Source organism: Leucopleurus acutus (genome assembly GCF_964270905.1).
Source record: "Leucopleurus acutus genome assembly, chromosome: 10".
NCBI lineage: Eukaryota > Metazoa > Chordata > Mammalia > Artiodactyla > Delphinidae > Leucopleurus > Leucopleurus acutus.
The window spans coordinates 42,768,508-42,785,997 of NC_139153.1; the positions used below are offsets into that span (position 1 = coordinate 42,768,508).

The 17,490-nt window shown below is 45.4% G+C and overlaps 1 protein-coding gene across 2 annotated transcripts in view; it reads left to right on the forward strand.

Moving 5' to 3' along the window:
- The window catches only part of CDCP1 (CUB domain containing protein 1), a 54,303-nt gene that overhangs the window by 18,885 nt on the left and 17,928 nt on the right, over nt 1-17,490 (forward strand). For both annotated transcript variants that reach the window (XM_082847599.1, XM_082847600.1), the window contains exons 2-4: nt 5,918-6,124; nt 12,385-12,747; nt 13,715-14,083. In XM_082847599.1, the coding sequence (XP_082703725.1) occupies nt 5,918-6,124; nt 12,385-12,747; nt 13,715-14,083 (939 nt within the window). The remainder of the gene's footprint in view (nt 1-5,917; nt 6,125-12,384; nt 12,748-13,714; nt 14,084-17,490) is intronic.

Here is a 17,490-nt window from a genome sequence, read left to right on the forward strand (position 1 = left end):
GACAGGGCTATTTCCCTGAAAGTGATTATCTCCTTATGGGCTTGCTTTGGAATCTGACTCCCGCGCAGACAGTGACTGATCGGCCATGCTGATTCACAATCGTACTGCTTTGTTCCTGAGTCTGAGTCCTCGACATCCTGGGAATTCGTCCCATGGGTCTTCATATGTATTTCCTGGTGCCCAGGCTGTGTCCAGTCCCTGGCTGGGAGCTATTCTGCTCATCTTCGTTGGGCAGAGAGAGTGGATGAGGGCAGAGTGTCCCAGGAAACCACACCCAGCTTTGAGGCAGCAGGTTCTGACCCGTCTAAGAAACTGTAAATTACATTTGTCAGTCTTTTAACCTGTATTGGACACATCTGGGAACAGATAACTTCCTGGTGAATCCCCTTCCCTGCATTTACTTCCCTTACAAAGACATAGGATGGCGGGGAAAAGGAATAACAGGGCATTTGTACAATATCCCGTGATATGCGAATAATGAATGGTGATTAAAACAATTGGAAATTCCCGCCCGAGAAGCCACTGGTGAGGCTGAAACACCAGCAGAAACTAACCGAGGCATCCTAATAAAGAGAGGTCGGAAGGCAGGAGAGCTGAAGATGAGAGCTGTGACTCATGTGCCCACGTGTGGTGCCTGCAAGCTCTCCAGCCCGACAGCCCATGCGCTGCTAATGTGAGAGTCACCTTGGATTTCTTTCAGCCTGTGAGATCTCAAAATCACGCCAGAATCTGGAGCTTTGGGTTTCTGGGAACTTGGGTAATAGGTCTTCCAAAACACCAGACCAATGAAATACCAAGCTCCTAGGGAAACAAAAGAAAGAGATGCTGAAGAAGAAAACGCCCATCCATTTTCTTTAAATTACAGTACATTTATCAAGCACTCAGATGTGCCAGCCCGACTGGGGGGTAGGGGTGGGGTGGCAGGAGGCTGAGATTTATTCTACAGGGTTGGAATTTTCAGTTTCAAGGAATGATTAATGGTGGTGAGTGGGGAAGAGGGGAAAAATGTGCAACCAAGATGTTGTTCTCAAACTCTAAGCATTTGTGATAAATAAGTTATAAGTGATTTTACTCAAGCAGTGGGGGGTCTCTCTGCTACTTTTATTACAGTAGAATAAGTGCCTCTAGTGGGGGCTCGGTAAGGAGCGTCCAGATTTCAAGTGTATACGTGGCTGAATCATTATCTTCTCATTCTGGCTCTCCCCCTCCGGCTGGTATATTTATCATTGAGGAGGAGGAGGGATAGTTGAAAATGAAAGTCCAATGTGTGATGTAGCCTTGGCTGTGACCCTAGGAAACAGCATGTAATATAAATGGTCTCCTGCTGCAAAGGTGGATAAGCACTTTAGTGTTCCCTGGGCTCTGAGCCAGGTGGGCATTCTCTGGTATGAGGCACCGAAGGAGAAATATGAACTGTGGCCTGATCGTAGAACATACTGGGTTGGTCACCTCAAAGTCAGAGCAAAGAAACATGGTAAAATGTTGAAAGTCCACCCCCACGTGAGTCATTTAACCCTTACAAGGCTTCATCTGCTTTGTTTCTAAAAGGAGTTTGGATGAAAATCTGGGTTATTTAGACCCCAAATAAAAAATATAAACAACAGAAGTAGCATTAACAATTCATGAAGGAAGAATTGGCATATTCAATCATTAGAGTTGGGACGATTGGTTTTCCATCTGGAAAAAAATAAACAAAAGGAATCCCTACCTCCCACCATAGAGGGGAAAAAAAAAGTGGTTCCGATACAGATTCCCAGGTCCCATGTTGGGCCTACTGTAACTTAGAACTTCATCATTTTTAAAGCCCTCCACAGACCACTTAGAAACCCCTAGTCTGGACTACTAACTCGCAGGGGGCAGGAACTCCAGGGCTTTTTTTGACATTAAATCTTTTGCACCCTGGATGATCCCTGGAACATAATATGAACCTGGAAAATGTTTGAATGAATAGAAGATTTCAGATTCTAAAAGAAAAAAAATGAATTTCTAAAAAAGATTGTACATTTTTCTTTGGCTGTCATTGATAATGGAATAGATTGTCATATATGCAGAATTATTTGGGATACTGACCTGGCTGAAAATAGGAGAGAAGAACTGAACGGAGAAATTTTAGTAAGATCAGCCTTTTCTTCTCAAAATCTAATTTACAGCTATTTGAAATTATTACACATACCTTGGGAGAAACTAGGCCCACCTCAAAATATTATTAAACCATATTTTAACTGTGGTCATGATTATTCCTTTTTTCATTTATTAAGTGCCACGTTGTGTAGAAATACAATCTTTCTAGCACAAGTTTTTTTCCCTTCTTTTTTATTTATTAAGGTGTAACTTAAACATAATAAACTTCACCAATTTTAAGTGCACAGTTTTGCTGAATTGTGGCATTTGTGTACAACCTATAATCACCACCATGGTCAAGATACAGAATGGTTTTCTCATCCTACAAAGTCTCCTCTGCCCCTTTGTATTCCATCCCCTACCCCCACCTCCATCCTTAGGGAACCGCTGATCTGTTTAGGGTCTAACGCTCAATTAAAATAACAGTAATATATACACTACCAAACGTAAAATAGATAGCTAGTGGGAAGCAGCCGCATAGCACAGGGAGATCAGCTCGTTGGTTTGTGACCACCTAGAGGGGTGGGATAAGGAGGGTGGGAGGGAGGGAGACGCAAGAGGGAAGAGATATGGGAACATATGTATATGTATAACTGATTCATTTTGTTATAAAGCAGAAACTAACATACCATTGTAAAGCAATTATACTCCAAAAAAGATGTTAAAAAAAAAATAACAGTAATCCGGACTTCCCTGGTGGTCCAGTGGTTAGGACCCTGCGCTTCCACTGCAGGGGGCCCGGGTTCAATCCCTGGTCAGGGAACGAGGATCCTGCAAGCCATGAGGTGCAGCCAAAAATAAAGTAACAGTAATCATAATTGTAGAATCAGGAACTTTAAAATATTTTTGCCAAAGAGGAGAAATGACAAAGAAATTGGTAACCTAGCCAGCCAGGCTGCAACCCCGAGATGGATTACAGCTTCACTTGACAGTGAATTAGCCCCCCTGGAGACCCAGGGTTGGAGGCCACGGGAGAGCGTGCCGAGCCTTCAGAGACCCGGTACCCCAATAATTTTTTACAGATAACATGGTAAGACCTTTTTTATGATTACAGAAAGAGAATGCAAGGGTTGACATACTCAGCTCAGATATACATCTGACAACTGGGTTTCTGAACATGCATCTGGACTCATTTTTAATCTGGTATCTTAAAAGAACCCCTGGGCCTTCCGACCTTTCTCAGAAGATTCTTAGTGACCATGCTGCTTGAAGATGAAGCATTCAAGTAAAGAAACTTCTGCCTCAGAGGATGTCTTCTTTCTCTGAGGCTATTAATTAAAAAGCTCAGAGTCCCTGGTTCCCACCAAGGTTTACAGCCCAAACTGAAACACGGGAATGGTAGTAAGTCTATGAGAAACTAAATGCAGCAAAGACAAGAATGTGGAGATTTTGTATGGTGCTGTTGGGAGGGTCATCAGTTCTGCTTCCATGTGGGCACCAGGCACTGTTGGGGTCCTGAGACTACCACTGAAAAAGACAGGCAAATTCCTGCTGCCTTCCTGTAGGCAGCAACTCGCATTCTGATACTGGGAGGTGGGAACAAATGACACGGGTCCTCTCAGAGAAGAGAGCAGGGATGAAGGGAAAGCAGGTACAGGATGGCTGGGGTAGGGGTGGGGTGAGCATTTTGGGTAGCTGGTCGGGGAAGACTGCTCTGAGGAGGTGATCTTTGAGCTGAGACCCAAATAACAAAAAGGAGCCAGCTATTGCTAGAGAAAGAGCATTTTAGAAATCAAGACCAGTACATGCAAAGGCCCTGAGGTTGGTATGTTCAAGAAAGAAGGCAAAGATGGCCCGAGCACAGTGACCAAGGTGGAGAGGGGTACAAGCTGAGGTTAGAGAGATAAGAAGTCTTGCTCCAAAAATGCAAACCTGAGCCCTCTTGAAAACAAAGTCACGAAGCCAGCTGTGCTGGTGCCCCTGTGCTCTGAGAGATGTGTCACTGCTGGGCCGTAGTTGAGAATGCTTACATTTGCAAAATCGCTTCTTATTTCCTCGGATACTGATGATAGATGAGCTGGCAGGGAAGGTAGAGCTTTTCTAGCCCAATCCCCTCATTTTACAAATGAGGGAACAGAGGCCCAAAGAGGGTAAAGTTCTTCCCTCATGACCCGGAGGAAATTTTTGCATTTCATTATCACAGGTTGAGAGATCAATTTCCACCCTATATAAAGAGCTGCTGGCTGGCCACTCTGGTGCAGAGTGAATGGTGGGGGAGAGGGGTACAAGAGGAGGTTGACAAAAATCCAAACGTTTGATCGCACACAGCAGCTAGGCTGTGGGAACACAGGCATGCCCATGCACTGAGTGGGAGGAGAAGTGAGTACAGCTCTCGAGCAGGCTAGTAGTTCTGGTAAAATGAAAGCACGAGGTTGGGCAAAAACTGGAAAGAACTCAAATGTCACTGAACAGGTGCCTGGATAAATAAATTGCAGTCTTTCCAGACAATGGAATACTACTCAGCAATAAAAGGGAGCAAACTGCTGATCCATGCAGTTGACTCTCAAACACGCTGAGCAGAAGCAGCCAGGTACGAGAGGGCGTAAGTAAGCACACCGTTTTGCAGGAAGGTCTAAGTCAGGCAAAGCTAATTTATAGTTTTCTGGGGCCAGGAGTGGAGCTCGACTGCAAAGGGCGCTGAGGGAACTTTTGGGGGTAATGGATATCTTTATATCTTGATTGTGGTGGTGTACATGTGCACACACATTTGTCAGAACTCTTAAGTAGGACCTTTTATAATGTGTGTAAATTACATCAAACTTGATTCTAAAAAATTTTTAAAGGAAGGGAAAAAGTAAAGCTTTTGGTTAAATTGCTATTTACGGGCTAAACAATTACCAAGCACCTCCATGTACAAGGCGCCATAACAGGTGCTGACCAGCTGTTGGTGCAGAACACGGTGGGATAGAGGCACCGACGCCAGCCCCTCTCTGTGAGCCCCATGATTCCCTCCGCCAGACAACTGGCCTCCCATCCTCTGCTCCCAGCCCATCAACCACCCAGAGACCACAATCAGAACCCAAGTCAGGGAAGGGACAGTGGCTACTTAGAGGAAAAGTAGCTCTTCCTTTTGGTCTGAGAGGACCTAAAAATCCATAAAGCAAAAGGAATGGGAAGGAGATTGGGCTTGTTTGTGAATCAGGGCCCCATCCCGACTGGTGTGCACCCACCCCTCTGTTTAGTAACCAACCTCCATCTCTCTTGCTTGATAATGTTTGTTCAAATAATTTTGCTGAGCCCCAGTCTGAGGTATTAGCATTGTTTGGCTTTAACTTTCCACGTTCATTGACACAATATGTTTGTATCTAATTTCTGCAAGTTTTCCCGGCCTCCACTACTGCATGTATGTGTGAACAGGGCATATGAAGTGGCCTGGGCAGGGGACAGCAGCTCTTTACAGATAAGCATGTCTCTCTACAGAAAGATGGTTTCTGTGTGTGGACTTTCACCTACAGTCATATTGTGAAGAGATGTGGCAGTTTCTCTCTATTTAATATTGCACAGATGGGTATCTGAAAACATACTGCTCCAGACACCTAGGATGTGGTGTAGTGTTTTTAATTTTTAGAAAAAGTAATCAGCCAAATAAGAGATGCGTGTCAATGCCCAGCCCTCAGTGGCTGGGTTCTTGCCCACAGTGAGGATAATACTTTCATTTTGCATCATCCCACTTCTCAGACCTGGGGGAAGGAACAAAGGGGTCAAGGAGGTCATCCTCCTAGACCAACTGAGGGGACGGCAGCAGGTTGGCAACCCTAAATCATCCTGTTCACTCCATTTTTCTTCCTTCCTTCAGAAACTTATGAGATTGCTCTGCCACATGGAAGCAACATTACAGTCCTCATAAAGCCTGGGGCCCCAACTCTGCCAGCGAACCTATGTCAGATCATTTCTAAAAGACAGGTAACCCCATTGTCCATCAAAGCCGGAGAGACAGCAGTCTTTTCCTTTAGCTGCCGGGATCCAGAGAATCACTTTGTTATCGAGATCCAGAAGAATATTGGTAAGTATGCACTCATGGACTGTTTGGCCTCCCTGCCTCTCTTTTACACGCTAAGCCAGCCTCTACTGCTAGGGAGGTGAGATCTGTTCTGAAACTCCGCACTCTCTTTAGCTTTTATGTGGCCATTCACAGTTCTAAGTGCTTTACATGGTTTCAGTTTTTTAATCCTCAGAGCAGCCCTAGGAGAAGTCCTCAAAGAAAGTAACTTGCCTAAGATGGCGCAGCTGGTGTGTAGCAGCAAGATGGGAGCCCAAGTATTCTGGATCCAGAGTCTTTGCCTGTAACCACTATGCCACACTGTTTTGTAACAGAGCTACGGATTCTCAGGTGATGCTCTGTCTGATGTGCTAAAAACATCTGGCTGAGCAGGAGCAAAAGTCAAGGGAGTTGGAGGACAGAAGAATTGGAAGGTTGAGAAGATAAGAGTGGGGAAATGGGTCCACAAGGCACAATGGGAAAAAACAGCAGCTTTGCAGGCTGAGGGAGCTGGGTTTGACTTCAAGTGCCAGGGCTACTGATCATGTGGCCTGATTGCATGGCTTCATATGAGTTACTTAACTGCTCTGTGATTTAGTTTTCTGGTCTGTAATTTAAGAATCATTGTACCAACCGATAGGGGTGTTTTGAGGAAGAAATAAAATTATGGATTGAGAGTGCATGACACACCAGAATTCAACAAACTACAGATATCTGGTATTATTAATCATAATTTGAGATAGAAGATTGACATAAGACACAATAATCAGGCAGAAAGAATTAAAGGTATACTTTCCCAATCATTTTAAGGTGGCATGCCAACTAGGAACTAACAGATATATCAATAACAGTGAGAACACTATTTTGATCTAATCAAAACCATGCTCAGAAAACTTCTTCACCTTTAACTGAAAATAAATGAATTGGCAATAGATCATGGGAGAAGAAAAAGGATAAAATAAACCTTAAGAAGAAGGAATTCATAAAAATAAAAGGAGAAATTAAAGTACTTAAAACCAGTTTTAGGGCTTCCCTGGTGGCGCAGTGGTTGAGAGTCCACCTGCCGATGCAGGGCACACAGGTTCGTGCCCTGGTCTGGGAAGATCCACATGCCGCGGAGCGGCTGGGCCCGTGAGCCATGGCCGCTAGTTAGAGTTTTATAGAGTCCTATAAAACTCCAAGTAGCAGATAATTTCTATGATATTTAAACCATTCTAGAGGTAGGTTGACAAACCTTTTCTGTAAAAGACCAGAGAGTAAATATCTTAGGCATTATGTGCCAGATGGTCTCTGTCACAACTCCTCAGCTCTGCCATTACAGCACAAAATCAACCATAGACAATAGGTAAACAAATGGGCAATAAATATCCCACATTTATTTACAAGAACAGGTGTTTGGCTTGATTTGGCCATTTGCCAAACCCTAGTCTAGAGCACTGAAAGGGGTAAAGGTTCACAGTTCATTTTATAAGGCTCTTACCACCCTGATGTCAAAATCTTCCACCACATAAAAAAGAAAACCATAGACCAATCTCTTATGAATATACATACATGCCAAAAAAATCCTAAGTAAAATATAAATACATCAAACCCAAAAAATTGCATTAAAAGACTAACACAACAAGAGCAGGAGAGCTTATTGGAAGATGGAAGTTTAACGTACTGCTTTGTGTGATTAGGTGAAAGGGAAGAAACTGCATTTGATCATCTTAATAGATGGTCTTAAATGTTTTTAATAAAACGCTCTTAGTAAACCAGAAATAGAGGGATGTTTTCTTAATCCAATAAATTGTATCTATCAAAAACTGATAACAGGGACTTCCCTGGTGGCACAGTGGTTAAGAATCCGCCTGCCAATGCAGGGACACGGGATCGAGCCCTGGTCTGGGAAGATCCCATATGCCACAGAGCAACTAAGCCGTGTGCCACAACTACTGAGCCTGCGCTCTAGAGCCCGTGAGCCACAACTACTGAGCCCACGTGCCACAACTACTGAAGCCCATGCACCTAGAGCCCATGCTCCACAACAAGAGAAGCCACTGCAATGAGAAGCCTGCATACCGTGACGAAGAGTAGCCTCTGCTTGCCACAACCAGAGAAAGCCCGCACACAACGAAGACCCAGTGCAGCCAAAAATAAATAAATAAAATAAAATTTTAAAAAAGACTTCATGCTTCCACTGCAGGGGGCATGGGTTCGATCCGTGGTGGGGAAAGTTCTGCATGCCTTGCGGTGCGGCCAGGAAAAAAAAAACTGATAGCAAATATATTTAACAGCCAGACATAGAAGCGTTACCAATAAATCAAGGAACAACATAAGGATTCTCACCATGCATGCTTTTGGTCACCATTATTCAAAAGTTCTAGTTAAGTATTTAATCTTAATAAATACATAGAATATATATGAAGCAAAATGTACAATCTTACTGAAAGACCAAAGAGAAGATGTAAATAAATGGAGAGATATACCATGTTACTTGATGAAAATCTCAGTATTTTTTAAGTGTCATTTCTCCCCCAAATTAATTTATGAGTTTAAGTCAATTACAATTAAAATCTCAATGAAGCTTTTACAGAGTTGAGAAGACTATTGATATACTTAAGAATTCAAAGGAATACTGTGTTGCTATTAAAAGAATGAAGTAAATCTATGTATTTGACATGGAAAGATGCCCCAGGTCATTTTGTTCCATTGAAAACAATGCAGCTTTTAGTAGAATAGTTTGTATAGTTTAATCCCACTTAATTGAATACACATAATCATATGGAGCCCAAAGTCTGGGGGGTTAAACACCAAAATGCTAACCTTATATTATTTCTATAGTGAGTAGGGGAGGCGGACAGGTGACATTCATTGTCTTTTTTCTGTTCTTCTGTAGTGTCATTTTTTTACAAGCATGCATTACTTTTACAACCAATTAAGCCAAGAAAGTGACTGCCATCTTGAAAAAGGAGAAGGGTAATGGGACTTCCCTGGTGGTCCAGTGGTTAAGACTCAACCCTCCCAATGCAGGGTGCCCGGATTTGATCCCTGGTCAGGGAACTAGATCCCACATGCCACAACTAAGAGTTTGCATGCCGCAACTAAAAGATCCCGCATGCCGCAACAAAGATCCCACATGCCGCAACTAAGACCCGGCGCAGCCAAATAAATAAATAAACATTATTTTTTAAAAAAAGGAAAAGGGTACCACAATCTTATCTCACAAGACACATCTCACAAGACCAGTCTCACACACAGACCACACACAGTTTACCATATAATAAAAACCCATGCTCACAATTTTTGAAAATGTTTTGAAAATAAAAATTTTAGATTATAAATCTAGACACTGGAATCAAGTTCAGTGTTCTGCTTGCCTCTTGTTTTTAAAAACCTTTCCTGAATAAACATTCTGAAAGTTTCAAAGTTTCGCTCCTCTGCAGTCATCCCTTCTTTTTTTTAATTATTATTTTTTAAAATTTTATTTTATATTAGAATATAACTGATTTACAATGTCATCCCTTCTTGAATGGCCTCGTTAAAGCTAATGAAAGTAGAAGTCTGTGCTGGGGAAAATGAGGTGTGAATCGCTTCAGAAATTACACTTCTCCGTCCTCTGGGTAGGAATCATTTTAGTTATTTAACATTTTTGCACTGGACGGGGAGCAGAAAACTTGGAGGCATGCCCATCATTTTGACTACTCTTACTTGTGTATCCATTCTGAAAACAAAGCTCTTAGCAACAAATTAAAAAGTGCTTGCACAACCTGACACCGCCAGGGTCTCATGGCTGGTGGCAGAGCCATGGCTGAGAGACGGGCCTTTTTGACTCCCGGTACTTGGTACGGAATTAAATCAGAGTCGCTTGGGTGGCCCAGGCATGTGTATTTTTTAAACGTCCTCCAAGTGAGTCTAGTGTGGAACCAGAGCTGTGAACCACTGCCTTAGTAGGGGTAAGTGATCCCACAAGAACACAGAACCCAGTAGGGCACATGGGAAGTGTAGTTGAAAACTTATGAAAGAGATGGCTTGATAGAAACAATGAAGTTTCCACGAGCTCCAAAAAATAGGTACTATCCTTACCTACACACAAAATATAATTTTAGCTGCATTTGTCACCTTGTTATCTAACCTTGTTTTATTGGTTAAGCAACGCAGTGCATTGGCAAGAACGGAAGTCGACCAAACACAGCCTGGGCTTTTGTCCTAGGAGCGTGTGCACTGCGAGCGCCACACGACTCACCCAGACTCCAGGGCTGCTTTGCAAAAATTAGGGTTTTGACGTGATGACCTCAGAGGTCCTAGACAGCTCTGAAATTCTCCCATAATTCTATTTCGAGTTGGCAGTAGTTTCAAATACTCCACTGGAGCAGCAATAAAGCCTTGCAGATTATTATTACAGTGGCCAAAGTCCATTGCACCTTTCAGATTCCCTGCTGGAGACAACAAAAGCCTCACTATTAGGCTGCCTGCTTTCTCTTAGTGCCTCCCTGATAGCAATGTTTCTCCCTTTGTTTTTTGTTTGTTTGTTTGTTTGGTTTTTTTGGCGGTACGCGGGCCTCTCACTGTTGCGGCCTCTCCCGTCGCGGAGCACAGGCTCCGGACGCGCAGGCTCAGCGGCCATGGCTCACGGGCCCAGCCGCTCCGCGGCATGTGGGATCTTCCCGGACCGGGGTACGAACCCGTGTCCCCTGCATCAGCAGGCGGACTCTCAACCACTGCGCCACCAGGGAAGCCCTCTCCCTTTGTTTTAAAAAGGCTTAGGAAACAAAGTACGTCAAAGGATGTCATTAAGTGTTAGCCTTTGGGAAAAAAAAAATCAACTGCAGTGATAATGAAACACCAGCATTAAAGCCAGGAGGCAAGAAGATGACCTTGCCTCCAGGTTCCAGCCATTAAGGGGCTGTACATTCAGAGCGTACTCAGTCTGTTGATGAGTGTGTTGATGGAAAAACCAGTTTTAAAAGGTAGAGCTTGGCGCATCACCCTAAAAATTGAGAAATCATGACTCTTTTGGTATAGAGGAAGTAGGATATGTATGCCAAAGCACAGGCTCCACTGCAAAGGGCCTCCCTCTGGCTTTCAGTAGGGCCTGGGCAGAGATCCACCAACTGGACTAGCTTAATCTGGAAAACAGTGCGGGTCCCCCCTCCCCGACCCGCACTATCCCAAAAGTACAGTGTTCCTATGACATTTTTCACAAGCCAAAATGGCGTTAAGTCAAAGAAGCAATTACTTGTAGGACACATCTTGCTAACGGATGTGTAAAGTAATTTGAAATAAAGCACAAATGCTCACGGACAGAGTTCAGAGCTGTAGCAGCGTGATGCTGAGATGCTGTGTCGTTCCCGGGGAAGGAGCTTGGCGGTGCCACTCTAGGGGTACCCACTGCCTCTGTAATGGCTCCCTGCAAAACAAACACTGAATGCTCTTTGCGCTTTCCACCTTTTTTCATAAATGCAAAAATTCTCTTTGGATTTATTTTGGTTAGCGGAAACAAGTACCAATGCAAGTCTTTCGTAAAAGCAAAGTGGAATAAAGTGAACGTTCAAAAAGCAGGGGAGGGCTTCCCTGGTGGCGCAGTGGTTGAGAGTCCGCCTGCCGATGCAGGGGACGCGGGTTCGTGCCCCGGTCCGGGAGGATCCCACATGCCGCGGAGCGGCTGGGCCCGTGAGCCATGGCCGCTGAATCTGCGCGTCCGGAGCCTGTGCTCCGTCCGTAACGGGAGAGGCCACAACAGTGAGAGGCCCGCGTACCGCAAAAAAAAAAAAAGGGGAACTTGTAGTTAGGAGGTGACTTGGGTCTGGTTCCCTAGAAGCAGAGCCTGACATGGGAATTCTTGTCTTTAAGTCATGAATCAAGAGAGTGCCCTGAGAAACCTGTGAAGAAGTGAGGAAAGCAGGGTAGAATGAGGACAGCAAGCAAAGATGTGGTTTTAGCTGCAGGCTGATCTGGAGCTTGAGTGACAATTGCCAGGCTGTGTCATGTGAATCAGGGATGTCAGGCTTTTCACTCCTGGGTTGGCAGTGATTGGCTGTGGGTTGACACCCCCTGCTGGGATGGGAGTCTGGGGCAGGGAAACCTCTCAGGCTTTTCTGCCACAAGGCAGCTCCCTCCAGCCAAGGCACTTCCCCAGAGAGGGATGCATCCGTGAGCCATTGGCAGCCAACTTTCATGTAGCCAGGAGATGGGTGGGCGCCCCAGAAAACCCCCCCTCCAAAGAGTTCACTACAGGGGCTGAGGAGGGGCAGTGAGTGGCCCAGTAGCGTTTGTGACCAGATTGTTTTGTGACTGTGTTTCAGACTGCATGTCAGGTCCATGTCCTTTTGGAGAGGTTCATCTTCAGCCCTCAATGTCAGTGTTGCCCACCCTCAACAGAACCTTCATCTGGGATGTCAAAGCTAACAAGAACATCGGTCTAGAACTGCAGTTCTCCCTCCCTCGCCTGAGGCAGATTGGGCGGGGGGAGAGCTGCCCGGACGGAGTCACTCACAGCATCAGCAGCCGCATTGACACCAAGATGGTCAGGATCGGAACCTTCTGCAGCAACGGCACTGTGTCCAGGATCAAAATGCAAGAGGGAGTGAAAATGGCCTTGGCCCTCCCGTGGTTCCACAAGAGAAAAGTCTCCGGCTTCAGCATCACAAACCGGTCGTCTATAAAACGTGAGCTCGCCATGCCCTCCCCTCTGTTTGCTGAGGTTGAAACCTACAAAATCACGCTTGCTCTCCATCAGAAATGGTCAGATGTTGGCAATTGTGTGATTCCATCTGAATACCTTAAAGGAAGTCCCACTCTTCTGTAAGCATGTGGGCCAGTCCTGGTGTGAACCCACCCTCCTCTGTTAAACAAACCAGGTGGTGACTCTTTCTTTTGTCCTTTGTATGTGAGGCTTGTTTTCAAGAAATGAAATGGGACTGGCTCTACAGACCTTAATGACTCTGTTTCTCATGTCTTTTTCCCGTCTTCTGTCTCTTTCACAGTTTCTAGAATTGTATCGGTATGCCAGATACAATTGTATCTGTATGCCAGAGCTGGCCCACAGCAGCTCATGAGTGCCAATTGTTGAGTGTCCTGGAATTTTGTGAGCTGGTATTAAACAGAGCCGTTACTAAAAATAAAATTATATAAACTTACAATTAAATAAATTAGTTTAGGAACAAAGGTAATAAGTACTCAAAACTCATTACTTCCTAGTTAATACACTGCATTTTACTATTTATGCTTTGAAGTTAGGTATGCCCATTGGATCTGTATGGTGAAAATCCTATGTGATGGTGAGAGGGCTGTCCATCTCCTTCCAACTCCACATTCATCCATCTCCTGTTGGTAGCCTGAAATCAGCTATAGTGGGAGTCTTTACACCAAGGAAGTGGGCAGACACTACAAATTAAGGCTTTATTTTTTTTCCCCTGCTGGGTTGATTATTAAACATATACTCACACACCACTGATGTATCCTCATTCTCACTGTCTACCTTGAATTGAGTATAAACATGCCATATCCAGACCCAGTGCTCAGGACCTAAGACCCACTTTCACCTCTTCTCTAACCCCTGTCCCCACACCCATGGATGACCAGGGCAGGGTCTAATCACCTCCTATTCTCTCATTTGGGTTCCACCCACAACAGGCCTGTGCATCATCGAATCTGTGTTTGAAGGTGAAGGCTCCGCCACCCTGATGTCTGCCAACTACCCGGACGGCTTCCCCGAGGACGAGCTCATGACATGGCAGTTCATCATCCCCGCACACCTGCGGGCGAGCGTCTCCTTCCTCCACTTCAATGTCTCCAACTGCGTGAAGAAGGAGGAGCGGGTTGAGTACTGCATCCCAGGCTCCACCACCAACCCTGAGGTGTTCAAGCTGAAGGACAAGCAGCCTGGGAACATAGCCGGGAACTTCAACCTCTCTCTGCAGGGCTGTGACCAAGATGCCCAAAATCCAGGCATCCTCCGGCTGCAGTTTCAAGTATTGGTCCAACATCCACAAAATGAAAGCAGTAAGTAAGCCCCACTTTCCTTCCCCTCCCCCTCTTCCAGGGCCTTCTTTCCTTCCTGGGTAGTCTGCTTGGGCTGAGGTTCCCTTCCTACTTCTTGTCTGTGGCTCTGGCACACTTGGACTCTGGACCCTGTAAGACTTTCAGGAAGTGCGTTGCTAGGCAGTGAGGCCAGGTCACTGGTGAATGCCGCGCATACTGTTCCACTTCAGCACAGTAAGAAGCTAAGATGATCTTGCATTCAGGGTGATATGTTGTTTTTTTTTTTATTATTATTATTATTAATTTATTTATTTTTGCTGTGTTAGGTCTTCGTTTCTGTGTGAGGGCTTTCTCTAGTTGTGGCAAGTGGGGGCCACTCTTCATCGCGGTGCGCGGGCCTCTCACTATCGCGGTCTCTCTTGTTGTGGAGCACAGGCTCCAGATGCGCAGGCTCAGTAGTTGTGGCTCACGGGCCTAGTTGCTCGGCGGCATGTGGGATCCTCCCAGACCAGGGCTCGAACCTGTGTCCCCTGCATTAGCAGGCAGATTCTCAACCACTGCGCCACTAGGGAAGCCCCCGATATGTTGTTTTTAATGAAGACGTTGGAAGGTTACCTTCTAGAGCTCATGTCTTGACTGACCCTACAGTGTGGATGAGGATGTCACCAGCACCGTGAGCAGTGATGATAACACTTTTATTGTCTGAGTGCCAAGCCCTGCCCTAAGCACACCACTCACATGGTCTCAGCTAATCCTTATTACAGCCTTGCAGGGGAGACAGGAATTACCTTCATTTATTGATGAGAAACCAGAAGTTTCAGAAAGGTTATGGAACTAGCCCAGTATCACACAGCTTGCCAGGAGCAGAGCAATCTCAGAACCCAGAGCCTGTGCTTCTGGACCACGCAGAACCCCAGGTTCTGTGAGAATGAGGTTGTGTATCATTCCACACACATTTACTGAGATGCCGTGACTACAGCGAGGCTGTATGCCCAGGGCACAACACTGAAGGAGGCACCCGCTCTGAGGAGCTCCCTCTCACAGAGGCTCTCACCCTCAGGGTTGTGTCAGTTCAAGGTCAGTCCCCGAGAGTGAGCACCTCCTTAAAACTTACTCTGGGATTGCCCTTGCCTCACAGAGAGGAGTGGCAGGGATCCTGAGAAAAAGGTACAGGATGAGTTCGGAGTGGCTATCCCTGGGGCTCATCTATGAGCTGGAGTCTGTGAGTTGTGACAGGTGGTCTTGAACCAGGACATCTGTGATGTGTGCTGACGATGGGTTCTGCCCACAGGGTCGATTCTCATCCTTGTTTTTGATATTATTTACTTCCGGGAAGTAGACAGAACCAGGCAGAGAAATTGAGAATGTGAAATGGCATGGCTGATAAACACCTGAAAAGTGACCACGTGGGATCCACTCCCAGCGTTGCCCATCTGACGCTGTCTTGGGAGTGCCCGCTCAGCACCCACCTGGAGCCCGGCTCCTCAGGAAGCCTCAGTTCCTTCATATCTTGACCCAAGATTCCTTCTAATTCACAATAACCGTATACAAGGCATAACTTTATATATACATGTGTGTATGTGCATGTGTGTCCACTGACACATTTTGATGACTCTATGTCACAATTTTATCAGAATGTTGAAAACAGCCATGAAGGGATTCAGAAATAGAGTGGCTTTGAGTTTTAGAAGACACAGGGATTTGTTTATCATCTCAGTCACGGTGAAGTGCTACTGATTAATTCTGTTTCCTGTAACATCAGCTGGGTTGATTTCTAAATATAATCAAATTGTTAAGCATGCTGTTACCAGCATCAAGAAGGATATGGCTTCAGTTTTGAGGTAAATAGTGGTTAGCTGCACTTTAGATGTGTTTAGCACGGTCAAGGCTTTACATCAAGCATGGTTTGCATTTTTCTAGGCAAGTGAGTGAACTTGGCCAGCAGAAGTATCTTTACTTAGGCGATGCTGGAGTCCCTGAGAGCTCTGATTTCTGGACATCTCCATCTTGATCCTCTGAATCCCAACGTGGACCCTAAGTTTCAAGAGATTGCCCAAGGCTGCCAGCCCTGTGCACTCACACGTTTGTCTGGTTCTGTAAATATGTGTGGACAGCTTGTTTTGCAGGCAGCATGGCCCAGTGGTTAAAGGCACTTACTCTGGAATTGGCCTGCGTGGATTCGAAATCCTGATTCCCCTACTTACTGTGTGAGCCTGGGCAAGTCACTTAACTCCTGTGTGACTCAGTTTATCTTCAAGTAGAGATAATAGGACTGTCCTCGTAGGGGTGTTGTGAGGAGCAATGAGGTGGCAGTGCCTGGCAGATAGTAAGCACTCTTTAAATGTTATCCTGCAAGGCTCTAGGTCAAGGAAGGGATACAAAGTTGAAAAAGACACAGCACTGGTCTTTAGACATTAGCCTGTAATCCAGAAGACAGATGAGACTTATAGGATGCAGGAGGTCACTTCCCAGAAGGAGTTTCTTCTTTTTATTTTCTTTTCATATCTTGTTGATTTTATTTTAATAGTTGCAATCTGGGTACCCTATTGGTGTAACATTTGGTCTCTACGTGGGTGGCCATTTCTCCACGGGCTCCTCTGGGGATGCAGCGGATAGTTGTAGGTGCCCAGGACTCTATACACTGTGCATCACTGGGATGGACGGAGTTCTCCAGGGTGGGGTCTCGGTTCTGCGTCAGCCGATTCTGTCTGTTATTTTCATTCACTCTCTTCATCTGCTGGTGGTAACAAATGCTGTTGGTCTGGTTTCTCTCTTGTACTTTCTTGCACAGATGATGGATGTTTCAGAGGAAATTTTGGTGGGCATCTCTACCCACTTGGCTCTCTTCCATACCTTGGCACTGTCTCTGCACTTGTATTGGCAGGGGTCGTCCCCTGCGTCCTTTCCTGAGTGCTTGTGGTCGGCTGTTCCCTGCTTGTGGTTGGTTGTTCTGTGCTTGTAATTGGTTGTTCCCCAACTGTGGTTGGTTGTTCTGTGCTAGGGGTGGTTGTTCCATGCTTGTGTTTGTTTTGTACTTATGGTTGGTTGGTCCATATCTGTGTTAAACTCCTATGGTTTGCCAGCAACTTCAGCCATGCCGAAGCCTCCCAGTGGTCTGTGCCAGGGTTCCTGATCTCCCTACATATACCTTCTGCTAGGCAGTGAGGAGCCACACTCTTCAGCTTTGCTTGGTCATCAGGTCACTGCTCCAGCCAATGGTAGTCCTGGGATGGCTTAGTCATCACAAAACACCCCTCCTAACACCCTGAGGGGTGGTGAGAGGAGGGAGGGGGATGCACAAGGAAATTTCTGTGGGTGATGAATATATTCACTATCTTGATTATGTTGATGAATATACAGGTGTGTATATAGGTTCAAAACTAGGCAAATATACACCTTAGATATGTACAGATTATTGTAATTCAATT